Below are 15,451 nucleotides of genomic sequence, written 5' to 3' on the forward strand. Positions count from 1 at the left end.
GCGAATACGCACAACGACACTGAGACTGATGATCATCCCATAAGCCACTGTGCAATGCGTCTCGCCAAGTTACCTGGCGCTTGCAGTACATATCTTGCCACGAATTTAAATGCCCAACGGGACCACTCAACAGAAATTAAACAGCAAATAATAAAAGCAGAAGCAGCATACGTTCGAATGAGACCCATTTTAACAGTCGAGACATATATCATTAAAGACAAAATACCGTCTGTTGAAATGCTACATATTCACAGTTCTGATCTACGGAATGGAAACGTGAATACTAACTGTTGCATCTATGAATGTTCTCGAAGCTTATATTAGCCCCTAATTAGCGGCAAATTCAGCACCAAGTCGATTTGAATTTTGAGACATTCGCTATTGTGATTCTCTATGTTCATATAAAGTTAAAGACACATCGAATATTTAAAAAATAAGAAAGCGACAAAATTAATTTTTCCACAACTATGTAGCGGTAAAAAAGCGGCAAAATAGCAAATTCAGCACCAACTTGATTCCAATTTGAAACATTATTCGCTGTTGTGATTCGCCAAGTCCATATGAAGTTAGCGAATATTATATGTTTTAGTTTATACCTATTTTACGCGCCAACAATCCTGCACGTAAGTATTTTGACATCTCTTCCAATTAATAAAGTTATTAATTCAAAAATTAATAAAGCAACAAGGAGTCTAGATTATTATGTTTTTTTTTTTCGAAAAATTATTTTCATTGAATATTTTCACGGTCACATAATAAAATTTTACGTAAGCACCTACTTATTTTTTGTTGCAATAAATAATGTTTGGCTTAAAGAATCACGAATAACTCACAAATAAAAGCACTTAGGTATATGGAATGCTTAAGAAATAAAAAAGTATCATAAAATATCATTTCACTACAATGCTAAAATACTCATTCCTACTTTTGACCAACCCTGTATACTAAAACTAAACGTTTCTCTATATTAATAATGTTTAACAATAGTAGACTGTATTAAAAATATTTTCAATATAAATAGAAATTTTTATGTCAAGTTACTACAATTCTACAGGGTGTGAATATTGCTACGAAATTAACAAAAACGTAATTATCTTTTCACTACTTCGTATATTAATACAAAAGCCTATATTTTAGGAAAGTAGACGTACAGGAGAATCCAAAAATGTAAAAATATATAGGGTATTCTATTTAAAAAAAAAACATAAGTGTGTGTCACCTTGTCAATACGGATAGCCCTGTATATTTGAAAATATTTTCAGATTATGGTCCTGTCTAGGCACCAACTTTTAACTAAATAACTTTTTTTCGTATCTCCTACGATAAACGAGTAATTGGACTTCTTCACACTAATTCCCCACCCTTTATGAAATTAGCGAAACATCGAATATTAAGAAAAATAAAAGAGCGGCAAAATTAATTTTTTCACAACTAATTAACGGCAAATTCAGCACCAACTCGATTTGAATTTGAAACATTTTTTGCTGTTGTGATTTGCTAACTTCATATGAAGTTAGCGAAACATCGAATATAAAAAAAAATAAAAGAGCGGCAGAATTAATTTTTTCACAACTAATTAACGGCAAAAAAGCGGCAAATTCAGCACCAACTCGATTTGAATTTGAAACGTTTTTTGCTGTTGTGATTCGCTATCTTCATAAGAAGTTAGCGAAACATCGAACATTAAAAAAATAAAAGAGCGGCAAAAGTCTTCTTTTCTTCTTGCAACCATTTTGATCTTGGTCTTCATCTTTTCTTTCTTCCTACTGGATTCCATTCTATCATAGTATATGTCACTGCTTCATCTCCTGCCCGCCAGATGTGACCTAACTGTCTAACTCTGCATTGCTTTATTTTGGTCACGATATCTTCTTTTGTTCTGTTCTGATTGGTCCCAGTATGGTTCTCATGATCTTTCTCTCCACTATTCTTAAGTTTTCTTCATCTTTTTTAGTCATCGTCATTGTCTCCGCTGCGTATAATAATATTGGTCTAATTATGGTGTTATACATTCTTATCTTGGTTTTAATAGACAGTAGTTTGCTTTTAAGTAGTGTTTTATATGCAAAATGAGCTTTATTCGATGCCAATACTTTTTCTTTTATTTCTGTATTGTCACCCGTTTTGCTTATTGTAACTCCTAGGTATTTGAAATGTTCTACATCTTCAAACCCTAAATTTCCTATTTTGGTTTTTCCTTTTATTGCTGTTTTCCCTAGTCTTAATATTTTTGTCTTTTCTTCATTTAATCTGAGTCCCATTGTCTCCCCTTTCTCTTTTGTTTCTTTTAGCATTTCTTTCATTATGTTTCATTCTTTGCAATAATAACAATGTTGTCTGCGTAGGCGATTATTTGTTCACCTCTTGTTCTTAGGTTTCCTTTGTTTATATTTCGTAGTACATATTCTAAAGTTAGATTAAACAGTGGATAAGGCATCCCCTTGTTTCACTCCTTTATTTATAATGAATTCATCTGTCTCGCCTCTTTGCGTTTTTATGCTAATTTTGGTAGTTCTCATTGTCATATTTATTAATTTTCTGAGTTTATGTGGGATTTTTAATTTTTCCAGTTCAATCGTTAGTTGTTTTCTCTTCATCGAATCAAATGCCTGTTTGAAGTCGATGAAGAACATTTCTAATTCCAGTTTGTATTCATTTGCTTTTTCCATTATTCTTCCTTCCTCCATAAATCTTTCTTCTGTGACTCCACATTGGTGCTGTCCCACTCTCTTCTTCGTGATCTTTGACAATCTTTTTCTTATTATTGAAGTCAATATTTTATATGTTGTGCTTAGTAGTGTTATTCCTCTATAATTATCAAAAATGTGTTGGTTCACAATACCAACATACTATACTAAAATCCATTTAAGAAAGCTCAAAAAATACTCATTCCTAGTTTTGACCAACCTTGTATACTAAAACTAAACGTTTCTCTATATTAATAATGTTTAACAATAGTAGACTATATTAAAAATATTTTCAATACAAATAGAAATTTTTATGTCAAGTTAATACAATTCTACAGGGTATGAATATTGCTACGAAATTAACAAAAAACGTAATTATATTTTAAACTACTTCGTATATTACTACAAAAGCCTATATTTTAGAAAAGTAAACGTACAGGAGAATCCAAAAATGTAAAAATGTATAGGGTGTTCTATTTAAAAAAAAACAAGTTTGTGTCACCCTGTCAATACGGATAGCCCTATATATTTGAAAATATTTTCAGATTATGGTCCTGTCTAAGCACCAACTTTTAACTAAATAACTTTTTTTCGTATCTCCTACGATAAACGAGTAATTGGACTTCTTCACACTAATTCCCCACCCTTTATAAAATTAGCGAAACATCGAATATTAAGAAAAATAAAAGAGCGGCAAAATTAATTTTTTCACAACTAATTAACGGCAGAAAAGCGGCAAATTCGGCACCAACTCGATTTGAATTTGAAAAATTTTTTGCTGTTGTGATTCGCTAACTTCATATAAAGTTAGCGAAACATCGAATATTAAGAAAAATAAAAGAGCGGCAAAATTAATTTTTTCACAACTAATTAACGGCAAAAAAGCGGCAAATTCAGCACCAACTCGATTTGCATTTGAAAAATTTTTTGCTGTTGTGATTCGCTAACTTCATATATGAAGTTAGCGAAACATCGAATATTAAGAAAAATAAAAGTGCGGCAGAATTAATTTTTTCACAACTAATTAACGGCAAAAAAGCGGCAAATTCAGCACCAACTCGATTTGAATTTGAAACATTTTTTGCTGTTGTGATTCGCTAACTTCATATGAAGTTAGCGAAACATCGAATATTAAGAAAAATAAAAGAGCGGCAAAATTAATTTTTTCACAACTAATTAACGGCAAAAAAGCGGCAAATTCCCATTGTGCTTGCCATAATATTTGCGAGAACTGATTCGCTAACTTTATGTACATTAATAATTGTATCTGGGTACTTTCTCTAACGCTTTTCCTTTAACGAAGATTGTTTCGTCTTCAATTTTGTTCTTACTGACAATAATGATTGTTTTTTTTGTTTTTGTATTCAGACCCATTCCATAGTGCGATCAACCAAAATTTGCAGCCTTTCTTTGCTGTCTGCAAGGAGTACTGTATGGAGATTATTCATAGACGAAGCAGTAAAGCACTAAAATCGGCCTTACCTCCGAAAAAAAAAGGACAAGACGGATCTTAATAAATCTTTTAGCATTCGATTCGTGAATGCGCCAGGAAACTTTGTAAACCAGAGCCATGATATAATATTGAAAAACTGCATACAAAAAATGCAATCTTAAATTGCATCTCAAACAGACAATAAAAAAAATTCAGAACTCGTCAATTATCGGCGGAAATGAGTTCAATTTTGTTACTCGGAGGTTTTTGGGATCGCTGAAAACGAATATGATGTCAAAAGTGATCTCCGGAGTACCTGTTGCTAAGGGTACCTACTGTTTACCTCGTCATTAAAATTCATTAAAAAATTAGTCAAAAATCATTACTCGGGAGGGTTTTTGGGGTCGCTAACGACGAATATGACATCGGAAGTAATTTTCGGAGTACCTGGTGCCCAGGATACCTACTGTTTAGCTCTCTTGTGGAGTTTTCGGTAAAAAATTTATTAAAAATTAGTCAAAAATAATTACTCGGGTGTTTTTAGGGTCGCTAACGACGAATATGACATCGGAAGCGATCTCCGGAATACCTGGTGCCCAGGGTACCTACTTATTCTGCAGTTTTTGGCAAATTCGTTAAAAAATTAGTCCAAAATCATTACTCGGGGGTTTTTGGGTCGTTGACGATGAATATGAGATCCGAAGTGATTTTGGGAGTACCTGGTGCCCAGGTTATCTACTGTTTAGCTCTCTTGTGGAGTTTTCGGCAAAAAAATTATTAAAAAATAAATGGCTAATATATTTATGGAGGATTTCGAAACTAATATCATTTCTAAACAAAATTTAAAACCCACAGTATGGTGGAGATATTATGTAGATGATGTATTTTCAATATGGCCTCATAGATCAGAATTGTTGGATACATTCCTGAATATTATAAACGATCAAGAAGAGACAATAAAATTTACAATGGAAAAGGAATACAATAACACTTTGCCTTTCCTCGATGTTTTAGTCTCAAAGAATGATACTGGATATGAGACTCAAGTGTATAGAAAACCAACACACACCAACAGATATCTCAATTACAAATCAAATCACAACATCAACGTTAAAAAGGGAATCATTAAATCCTTATATGATAGAGCCAAAATTTCTTGTTCTAACGAAAATTCATTTTTAGAAGAAAAATAATTGTTAACATCTGTTTTATTAAAAAATGATTATCCTTTATCGTTTATAAATAATAAGGAATTGTCAAGATTGGATCGAATGGAACAGAACAACTTAGAACGGGATCCTACAACATTCACAAGAAATAATACGAGGAAAATATCAATACCATATATAAAAGGACTATCCGAGAAACTTACAACAATTGGAAATAACTTCAACATTTCAACAACAAACACATTGAGATCTATTCTATCTAAAACTAAACCTAACCATGAACAAGAAAGAACAAAGAATTACATTTATAAAGTACCTTGTGAATGCGAACAATTTTATTTTGGTGAAACATCAAGACCATTAAACGTTAGAATAAGTGAACATCAGTCTTATATTAAAAATAGAGAATTTGATAGATCTCAAATATGTCAACACGCATGGGATAATGAACATAGAGTTCAGTGGAGAGATTCAAGTATAGTCCTGAAAGAATCAGATAGTAAAAAGAGAAAAATCAAAGAAGCGGCTCTAATTATACTAAATGAAACCAATTGTGTCGCAAACTCCTCGGTAGAATGCAGTAGGATATGGTTACCCATACTGAAAGAGGAAGTCAATAGAAAGAAAATACCACGATTAGTAAGTCAATAACATATCGAGTCAGTACAAATTTTATATTTTAGTATTACTTATTGTATATCTATGTATTATTAATATTATTTATAATGTAAACATATTAAAGTCAGAATTTGGTATTAGTTTTTTGAAAGTAAATTAAATGTAAGACCAAATACTTACGATGTCGGGATAGTATCACGAGGTTTTTTCCTGGTTTTCCCTCGTGATTTACTATGGAATCTCTAACGCGAGAATTTTACTGTCATCGTTGCATTTGATTGTCTTTTTAAAGACAGATCACATGCTATGCTTTTTTTTTGTGACGGATATTCTTGATTTTCGATTGATTTCATGTAATCGAATGAACTATCTTTTAGTAAAGTCGTCCCAAGAACGCAACTCATAAATATTGGCGATATCATTTTAAAGTCTTGTACTTTAAAATGTATAATATACGTCTGAATTGCCAATATAAATGAGTCAGATTAAATAAATTATTAGAAGATTTTTTTACTTAGCAACAACATTTTTGTTTATTTTAATAGTATTTTGTATTTTGACAACAAAACCCGATTTGGGCTTCGAAACGTTAATAAAATTATTTTTTCAATTTAATTGTGGCTTATTTCCCATCTAAATAGTTAATCATTAAAAAATTAGTCAAAAATCATTACTCGGGGGTTTTTTGGGGCCACTAACGACGAATATGACATCCGAATTGATTTTCGGAGTACCTGATGCCCAGGGTACCTAGTTTAGCTCTCTTGTGGAGTATTCGGCACAAAATTTATTAAAAAATTAGTCAAAAATAATTACTTGGGGGTTTTTGGGGTCGCTAACGACGACGAATATGACATCGGAAGCGATCTCCGGAGCCCAGGGTACCTACTTCTTATGGAGTTTTCGGCAAATTCATTAAAAAATTAGCCAAAAATCATTACTCGGGAGGTTTTTGGTTCGCTGACGACGAATATGACATCCGAAGTGGTCTACAGAGTACCTGGTACCCGGGGTACCTACTGTTTACCTCGTTTTCTGTAGTTTTCGGCAAATTCATTAAAAAATTAGTCAAACATCATTAGTTACGAGATAAACAGTAGGTTCCCTGGGCACCAGCTGCACCGGAGGTCACTTCCGATGTCATATTCGTCGTCAGAGACCCCAAAAACCCCTGAGTAATGATTTTTGACTAATTTTTTAATGAATTTTAATGACGAGATAAACAGTAGGTACCCTTGGCACCAGGTACTCCGTAGGTCACTTTTGACGTCATATTCGTTTTCATCGACCCCAAAATCCGCCGATAATTGACGAGTTCTGAATTTTTTATTGTCTGTTTGAGATGCACTATAAGAATGCATTTTTTGTATGCAATTTTTCAATATTATATCATGGCTCCGGTTCACAAAGTTTTCTGGCGCATTCACGAATCGAATGCAAAAAAAATTATTAAGATCCGTCTTGTCCTATTTTTTGGAGGTTCAGTGCTTTATGTGTTCCGTTAATTGATATGTCTTCATTGCTCTCTTCTAGTGCCTCTTTAAACATTTCTTCTGCGCGCATATTAAAAGGTAGATGGGATAGTAAATATCCTTGTCGTACTCCTCTTCTTTAAATTTTTGTTGGTCTACTCGAATTATGGCTGATATATATTCTGATATCGGTATAAATTTGTAATAATTCCCACATCCTGATCATCTATTTTTGTGATCCATATGTTTGCAAGCCTTCTGTGTTGTATTTTGTCGAAGGCTTTCTTAAAGTCAACTCGACATATGAATACGTCACAGTTGACATTATTTGCTGCTTTGTTATAAATTATTTAAATAAAATCGTGGAGTAAATATGTAATTTAATTATTAAATATAATTTTACAACTGCATTTACCGACGATTTGATTTACTCATCTTCACATTATTATCTCAATGTGGGGTCAAAATAATTTATACCTCGTCCAATTTACTTACCGTTGCACGTCATCCGCGCCATAGCCTGTGACACGATACCAACACGAAATATTTAGGCGGTGGGTGTGTTATTTTTTAGAATCAAAATGATTCTAAAGGGGAACACACCTACCGCCTAGATATTTCGTGTTGGTATCGTGTCACAGGCTATGGCGCAGATGACGTGCAACGGTAAGTAAATTGGACGAGGTATATTCAATTATGATTATTTTTCTTTTGTACCTTAAACATTCTGCAACAATATCTCTTTTCATATTCATAACTTTTTTATTACAGGCAATCGCAGGTACGAGTTTTCCCTATAGTGCCTACGGGCAGCAGTTAAGTTACTGGTATCCTCAAAGTTATCCAACCGCAAGCTCTGCACAAATACAGGGACAGTTTCTAGGAGGAATGCAAGGATATGCTTATGGCCAATTTGGGGGATATCAGCAGTCGTATATGGGGTGAGATTTTTTATTATATCAACTATTTGTACTAATATTATTTATGTATTGTGTGAGTTGTGTTTATTCCCGAAAAAATAAGTAAAAATAGGTATAAACTTTATATAACTTACCGCGCTAATATTTCAAAAACAATTTTCAAAAAATATGGATAATATGAAATAATTGTAAAAAGGACAAAACAGAAAATGGATAACTCGACATATACTCAATGACATTAGAAGTGTTACACCCAGAAGGAATCACTTCTTGAACTTAATTTTTTGGCAGCACAATGACTATATTTAAAGCATGCTGTGATAACAATATCAATGTTTTATCTTTTATGGTTTTTGTAAAAATAAAGTTTTATTGGCTGAAAGACTTCGGTCGATGGCCTTTTGGTACATTGTATCAATAAAGTATGTCTCTCTCTCTCTAAAGTTTTATCTTTAAATTTTTTTGTGAAAAGACCCAGTTATGAAGACCGGTTGGTACAGAAATTTGTACAGAGTTCGAAGACGCCAAAATTACCACAATTTTAGTGATTTTGACAGGGGTAGAACTATTGCCTATAGAGATATGGGTTTGTCGTATCACGAAATTGGCCGTCGTGTTAATTGTACGGCAATGATAGTTATGCGAGTGTGTCGTGTGTAGACAAACGAAGATAGAGGAACACGAAGAAGACCAACTGGTCAACCGAAGTGTACCACAGGGCGTCAAGATGGGCGCTTTAGATTCCTGGCTCTGCGAGGCCGTTTTGCTACTACGCGTCAAATCGCTGACCAATGGTTTGGACAAGAAGGTAGACTTGTTACTATACCGTAGCATTCGAGCCTTTGGACTGTTTTCATTCCTCCCACGACGAGTGCTTCCTTTGACTGCGGAGCACTGTCCTAAGCGTTGGAATTGGTGCAGAGAGCGGCAGCATTGGGTGGCAGAATGGCATAATGCAGCATTCAGCGATGAACCGCGATTTTGTTTAGGTATGCATGATGGTCGTAAGATGATTAAACGCCGCCGTGGAGAGCGACGAGATATCGGGTTTGATGTTGAGAGGCATCTACACAGGACAATTGGAGTACTGATTTGGGGGTTATTGCCTATGGTAGGGGATCACCACTTTTGTTTATTCGAGGCAGTATGACAGATGCGCGTTATGTTGATGACATCTTACAAACCACTTTAATGCCTTATCTAGACGGTCGTCGAAACGCCCTTTTTCAGGAAGACAACGTGCGTCCCCATATTGCTCGTCGAACTATGGACTTTCTCCAAGAAGCTGGCGTTAATCTTTTGCCGTGGCTACCGCGTTTACTGGGTTTAAATCCAATCGAACATGTGTGCGATATGATGGGGAGGAGACTGTCCACTTTGCACCATCCTCCACAGACTCAGTTAATCCATGAAATTCAAGTTGCTTGGAACGAGGTGAATCAAGCAGACATCGATCACCTCATTTTGTCAATGCCTAGACGTATACAAGGGTGTTTTCAGCTAGGGAGTCGCAAAACACATTATTAATTTTTTTTGATTACATGTCAATAAAAAGTCTTGCCAATGTTATCGTGTCATTCTTGATGAAAATGTACCATGTTGCCAGAAAATTAAGTTCCAGAAATGATTCCTTCTTGGAGTAACACTTCTAATGTCACTGAGTATACATAACAGTGGCATAGCTATCCACTGATCCAAAATTATTGTCATCATAGTGATCTCTGAATGACAGAGATAGATATACAACGCATGTCTATCATTAATTCATATATACTTGTCAGTTTACATCAACTTTGACGGTGTTCAGATATACTTGTCAGTTTACGTCAACTTTGACTGTTTTATTATTAAAAATGGTTTTTACGGTTGAAACAAAAGCGATATATGCTCGAAATATAGTTTATAAATGGCCAAAGAATTAACGGAGAATGGGTTTACTCCAAACGAGATGCTTTTGCAGATTTTGTTGAAGAATTTCCCAATGTTGCGGTTCATTATGACGTCTTTTGCAGAACTATTCGTCGCGTTGTAGATGTTTATAGAGAAGCGGGAAGAGTAACTCACAAGCGAGGGGCAGGCAGGTCTAAAGTGTGATTTGAAGAAAATATCGAACTGATCAGAACAGATATTGTAGCTCAACCACATACATCAATTCGGCATCTACATGAAAAGGTAGATCTTTTATATGGAACTTGCCAACGTATTCTTAAGCAAGATTTACATTTTCATCCATATCGTTTACAAGTCTTCCATGAAATCACCCTAAACGACTATCCTCAAAGGCTAGCCTTCTGTAATTTAGTTTCTGAACAATCTCAATAATAATGATGATGTATTAAGCAAATCCTTTTTTACTGCCGAATGTTGGTTTGATCTTTCGGGTACACAAATTTTCATAATATGAAGATGCGGAGTACAGATCATCCGCATTATTTTATTGAAACGTCTTTATATCCACAGAAACTTGGAGTTTGGGCTGCACTAAGCAAGCAACGTATTGTAGGACCCATATTTTTCGAAGGTTTCTAAATTACCGTCAAGAAATTTTAACTCCATTTATAAATCAATTGATGAATGATGAATTAATAGAAGGATATTTTCAGCAAGACGGGGCTCTAATTCATACAACGCTGCAAAATTTAAATTTTATTATGGACTTTTTCGACAATAGGGTCATAAGTATAAATACGCCTATTATATTCCCCCCTCGATCTTGTGATTTGACTCCCCGCCATTTCTTTCTGTGGCCACATTTAAAAAATTCGATTTTTAAAACTCCTCTAGCTGGTTTGGAAGATCTTAGATAAAGAATGGATAATGATATTGAAGAATTAAATAATACTCCGTTAGCATCGGTCCTAAACAATGTTATAGACTCAATGAGAAAAAGAGTTGCGTTATGTAGAGATGTTGGTGGTGGACATATTATGCAGCATATTCTTTGATTTTATTTAGTATTGTTACCTACTTATAATTGGACGGGATTCTGCAGAAAGGAACCAAACCACAAATATGTATTTTTCCTATTTATTAACAGTCGCATAGGTTGTAAAATACCCCGTAGATATTTGTACAGAAAATAACCAAACCACATATGGTATATACCGTCCTTTATGAGCGAAAGAACCAACCAACATGATCGGTGCAGCATGACAGCGTTCTGCAGAAAAGATCCATGTGGGTTGGTTCCTTTATGCAAATTCACTTAAGTTATTTTGCAGAAGGGAACCAAGCTACAAAAGTGAATTTTTTTAAAACAACTGTTTTCTTGAATTCACGGGACTTCCAGATTTTGAAATCGAACAAATAGTCTAGTCGCAACATTTTTTCACATTCACATGATTCACATTTCACAGACACTTTTAGTTCGCCGCAATTTGATGGTGGTATTATAGGTTTTTTGGGTTGCTGAATCCAATGGAAGTGGTCTGGAAGTCCAAATGTGGTGCGTTTAATTGTTATTAACAAATTATGATAAAATTAGGTGATTTTCAGGAATTATTAGAAGCCCTGTAAATAAATTGATGGTGTTAAGGTCTTCTCTGATGTATTTTTTATCGCTGAATCGAATGCGACCAGTCACGATTACTCAAAATATGTTCTTATTTTGTTAATAACAAAATAATTGTTTATTCGCCGAAAAGCCCGAAGTGCGTTATCTACAGCAAGTTTGTAGTCTTTTTCATATTATTTTTATACGCTAAATCGATTATCACTAGTCGTGATAGCTTAAACCATGTTCCAACTTTGTTATTAATAAATTATTGCAAAAATAACGGTTTCTAGTACGTTTATTCACGGTTTTTGCTCTAAATTTTAAAAAACCACTTATAATGACATGAAATTTGTCATGCACGTAGCTAACATGTCAAACAAAACAAGTTATATTGTGCCAATGTGTGCTTTTACCCTGGGGGTGAGTTTCAACCCGTTTCGGGGGTGGAAAAAGAAACTTTTAAAATAAGTCCGGAATTGGATAAACTGATTAATTCTAAGCAACTTTTGTTCTATACAGTTTTTCACTCAGTCAATAGTTTTCGAGTTATTTGCGAGTGAATTATGTTCATTTTTCAACAAAAAAACCAAATAACTCGAAAAGTATTGACTTAATGAAAAAACTGTATAGAACAAAAGTTGCTTAGAATTAATCAGTTTAAAGTTTAAAGGCTTCTGTTTTCACCACTGAAAAGGGGTAAAACTCACCCCCAGGCAGGGCCGCCGAGAGGGATGAGCGGGCCCCGGTAAAAAGTGAAGGGCGAGCCCCCGGCAAAAAGTGAAGGGCGAAATAACTTATTTAATTTTTATAGAAATAAAATTATTAATAATAATAAACATTTCAAATATAAATTTTATCAAATTTTGATTATATTTATAACTGAAAATATTTATAATACAGGTGCTTTTCGAATTTTCTGATTGGCAAAAATGTCTGTAATTTTCGAAAAATCGCATGATATTGCCAAATCATTCTCAATTCACAAACTTGATAGGCAGCTAACCGATCCTGTTTCATTGTAGCTATCATTGCCTCATAGCATTTTTTATGCGAAAAAGAAAACTAAAGGATCTTTTTTCTTCTGCGACTGTCACCGGTAATGTGCAAAATATTCTTAACGCAATAACGATTCAAATTTGAGACGTTTAATTTTATTAAGCAAATCTGTTGGAGAAAGTTGAGATTCACCAATATTATCCTTGTATATCGCTCTCAAATGAAAAATTTCATCTATCAATTCTTCACTGATGTCTTCTTTATAAAACTCGCGCAATACATATATCAATTTTTTCTTAATATTGTCGTCATCTTTATCTCGAAATATCCATAAAATATTAAATAGCGAATGAATTTTATTTTCCGCATTAAATATTCTGGTTAAATTGCTTATTATATGACAATATTAAAAAATATTTCTCAGCGAAATATTGCGCCATGCTCATAATTTTCAGTCGCATCACTACTAGGCAAATCATCAAAAAATCTCACAAGTTTGCGCCGTTTTTCTTTATTTGATGTAAATTCTGGATTTATTCCATAATTGCTGGTAACTAATTTAGATTCTTCAACATGGATTCTTCTGATTTTTTTGTAAATATTCTAGAAGCCCTGATATATTTTTAATCACCATATTCATAATAATAATAATAATAATACTTTATTCATCCTTACAGATTATTTACATAATATAGGACATGTCAAAGTAAAGAATATAGACATTTAAAAAATAGAAAAGTTAAAGACTACCTATACAATATAAACATACACACAAACATAGAAACAACATACTAAGACATAAATTCCGAGACACTATAAAAACATGACTCAATGAGATAAGTCTTCAATTTATTCTTAAATATTCTAACATCATCTGCCTCACTTTTTATTTTGGATGGGAGCTGATTAAAAAACCTTATGCCGCTATATTCAGGGCTTTTTTCAAACATGGAAGTGTAATGTTTAGGAGCCCTAAAGAAATCTTTTTGTCTAGTACGATAATTGTGTACATCTGAATTTGATGTCAATGAATTAATATTAGCTTTTGTGTACAGAATACATCTGTATATAAAAATTGAGGGAACAGTAAGTATTTGGTATTTTCTAAAATGGTCTCTACACGTATGTCCATATGGTAAATTAAAAATCAAGCGGATTATGCGTTTTTGGGCTATAAAAACTTTTGAGACATTTGTTGCACTGCCCCATAGAACAATATTGTATGACAAATGTGAATAGATGATAGCGTAATAAACATTAAGTATCTGTTCCGTTGTGAATAAGTATTTAAGTTGCAAAAGAGCATAGTATCCAGAATTAATTTTCCAACATACATGATTAATATGTGCCTCCCAGCTCATATTACTGTTAAGATGTAGTCCCAGAAACTTTGTAGTATCAGATAAAGTGATAAAATCGTTGTCGACTTTGATAGAGAAATTTTCCTTAATTGGAGTTTTTATATAAAATTGCATACATACTGTTTTACTCGAATTTACTATTAAGGAGTTTTTTTCGCACCAAGACGTAAACTCATGGGCTAAGGTATTGAGTTTTAACCTCAATTCCTCAGCATTTTCTGCAGATGTCGCTAAAGTCGTGTCATCAGCATATAAAAAAATATTTTCCGTACTCATATATTTGGGCATATCATTGATATAACAAAGAAATAACAAAGGACCCAGTATTGATCCTTGTGGAACGCCAAGATCAACGTCATACAAATCTGATTGATAATGTCCAATTTTGACATACATCTGTCGACATTCTAGATATGATTGTAACCACTTTAAAAAATTACCTCGAAATCCAAGGCCGTTTAGTTTACAAATTGCTACATTTAAATTTATAGAGTCAAAAGCTTTAGTTAAATCAAAAAAGAGGGCTCCAACAAACTTCTTCTGATCTAATGAATTATAAATGAATTTAAAAAATGTTGTTGATGCACTCTCAGTTGATTTACCCGGAAGAAAACCATTTTGATATGAACTTATTATGTTATATTTACTAAGAAATGACAACATCCTTTTATGAATGCATTTTTCAATAACCTTACACAAGACAGTTGGTACGGTAATTGGTCTATAATTTTCTAACATAGTTTTGTTTCCTTTTTTAAATATTGGGGAAACTATACCAACTTTTAAATCAGTGGGAAAAACACCCATCTCCACAGATTTATTTATTAAATCAGTTAACGGTTGAATAATGTATACGCTCATATGTTTAACTAGCTTTGTGGAAATGCAATCAATACCCACTGACATACCATAGTTTTATCTGACTGCACTGTAGTATTTAACTCCTGTGATTTATTGCTGTTAAAATTTTAAACATAATCGATTAAAGGTCATAATATTAAATATAGGCGAGTATTTTCTAATTAAACGCAATATGGACATAAAGTGAAGAGCAAAAAAACGGGAAAAATTACGTCTTTGGTCTGGTCGACGCCGGGCCCCTTACCTCGCCGGGCCCCGGTAAAATGTACCGGCTGTACCGCCCTCTCGGCGGCCCTGCCTTCAGGGTAAAATCAGACATCAGCACAACATCACTTGTTTTGTTTGACATGTTAGCTACGTGTATGCCAAATTTCATGTCAATCAAAGTGGTTTTTTAAAATTTAGAGCAAAAACCGTGAGTGAACGTACTATAAACCGT

The 15,451-nt window shown here is 33.6% G+C and overlaps 1 protein-coding gene across 1 annotated transcript in view; it reads left to right on the forward strand.

Annotated features, from left to right (window-relative positions):
* The window catches only part of LOC126878485 (cytotoxic granule associated RNA binding protein TIA1-like), a 383,419-nt gene that overhangs the window by 331,412 nt on the left and 36,556 nt on the right, over positions 1 to 15,451 (forward strand). The window contains exon 6 of the mRNA XM_050641237.1: positions 8,150 to 8,319. Within this exon, the coding sequence (XP_050497194.1) occupies positions 8,150 to 8,319 (170 nt within the window). The remainder of the gene's footprint in view (positions 1 to 8,149; positions 8,320 to 15,451) is intronic.

Source organism: Diabrotica virgifera, chromosome 10, assembly GCF_917563875.1.
Source record: "Diabrotica virgifera virgifera chromosome 10, PGI_DIABVI_V3a".
Lineage (NCBI taxonomy): Eukaryota > Metazoa > Arthropoda > Insecta > Coleoptera > Chrysomelidae > Diabrotica > Diabrotica virgifera.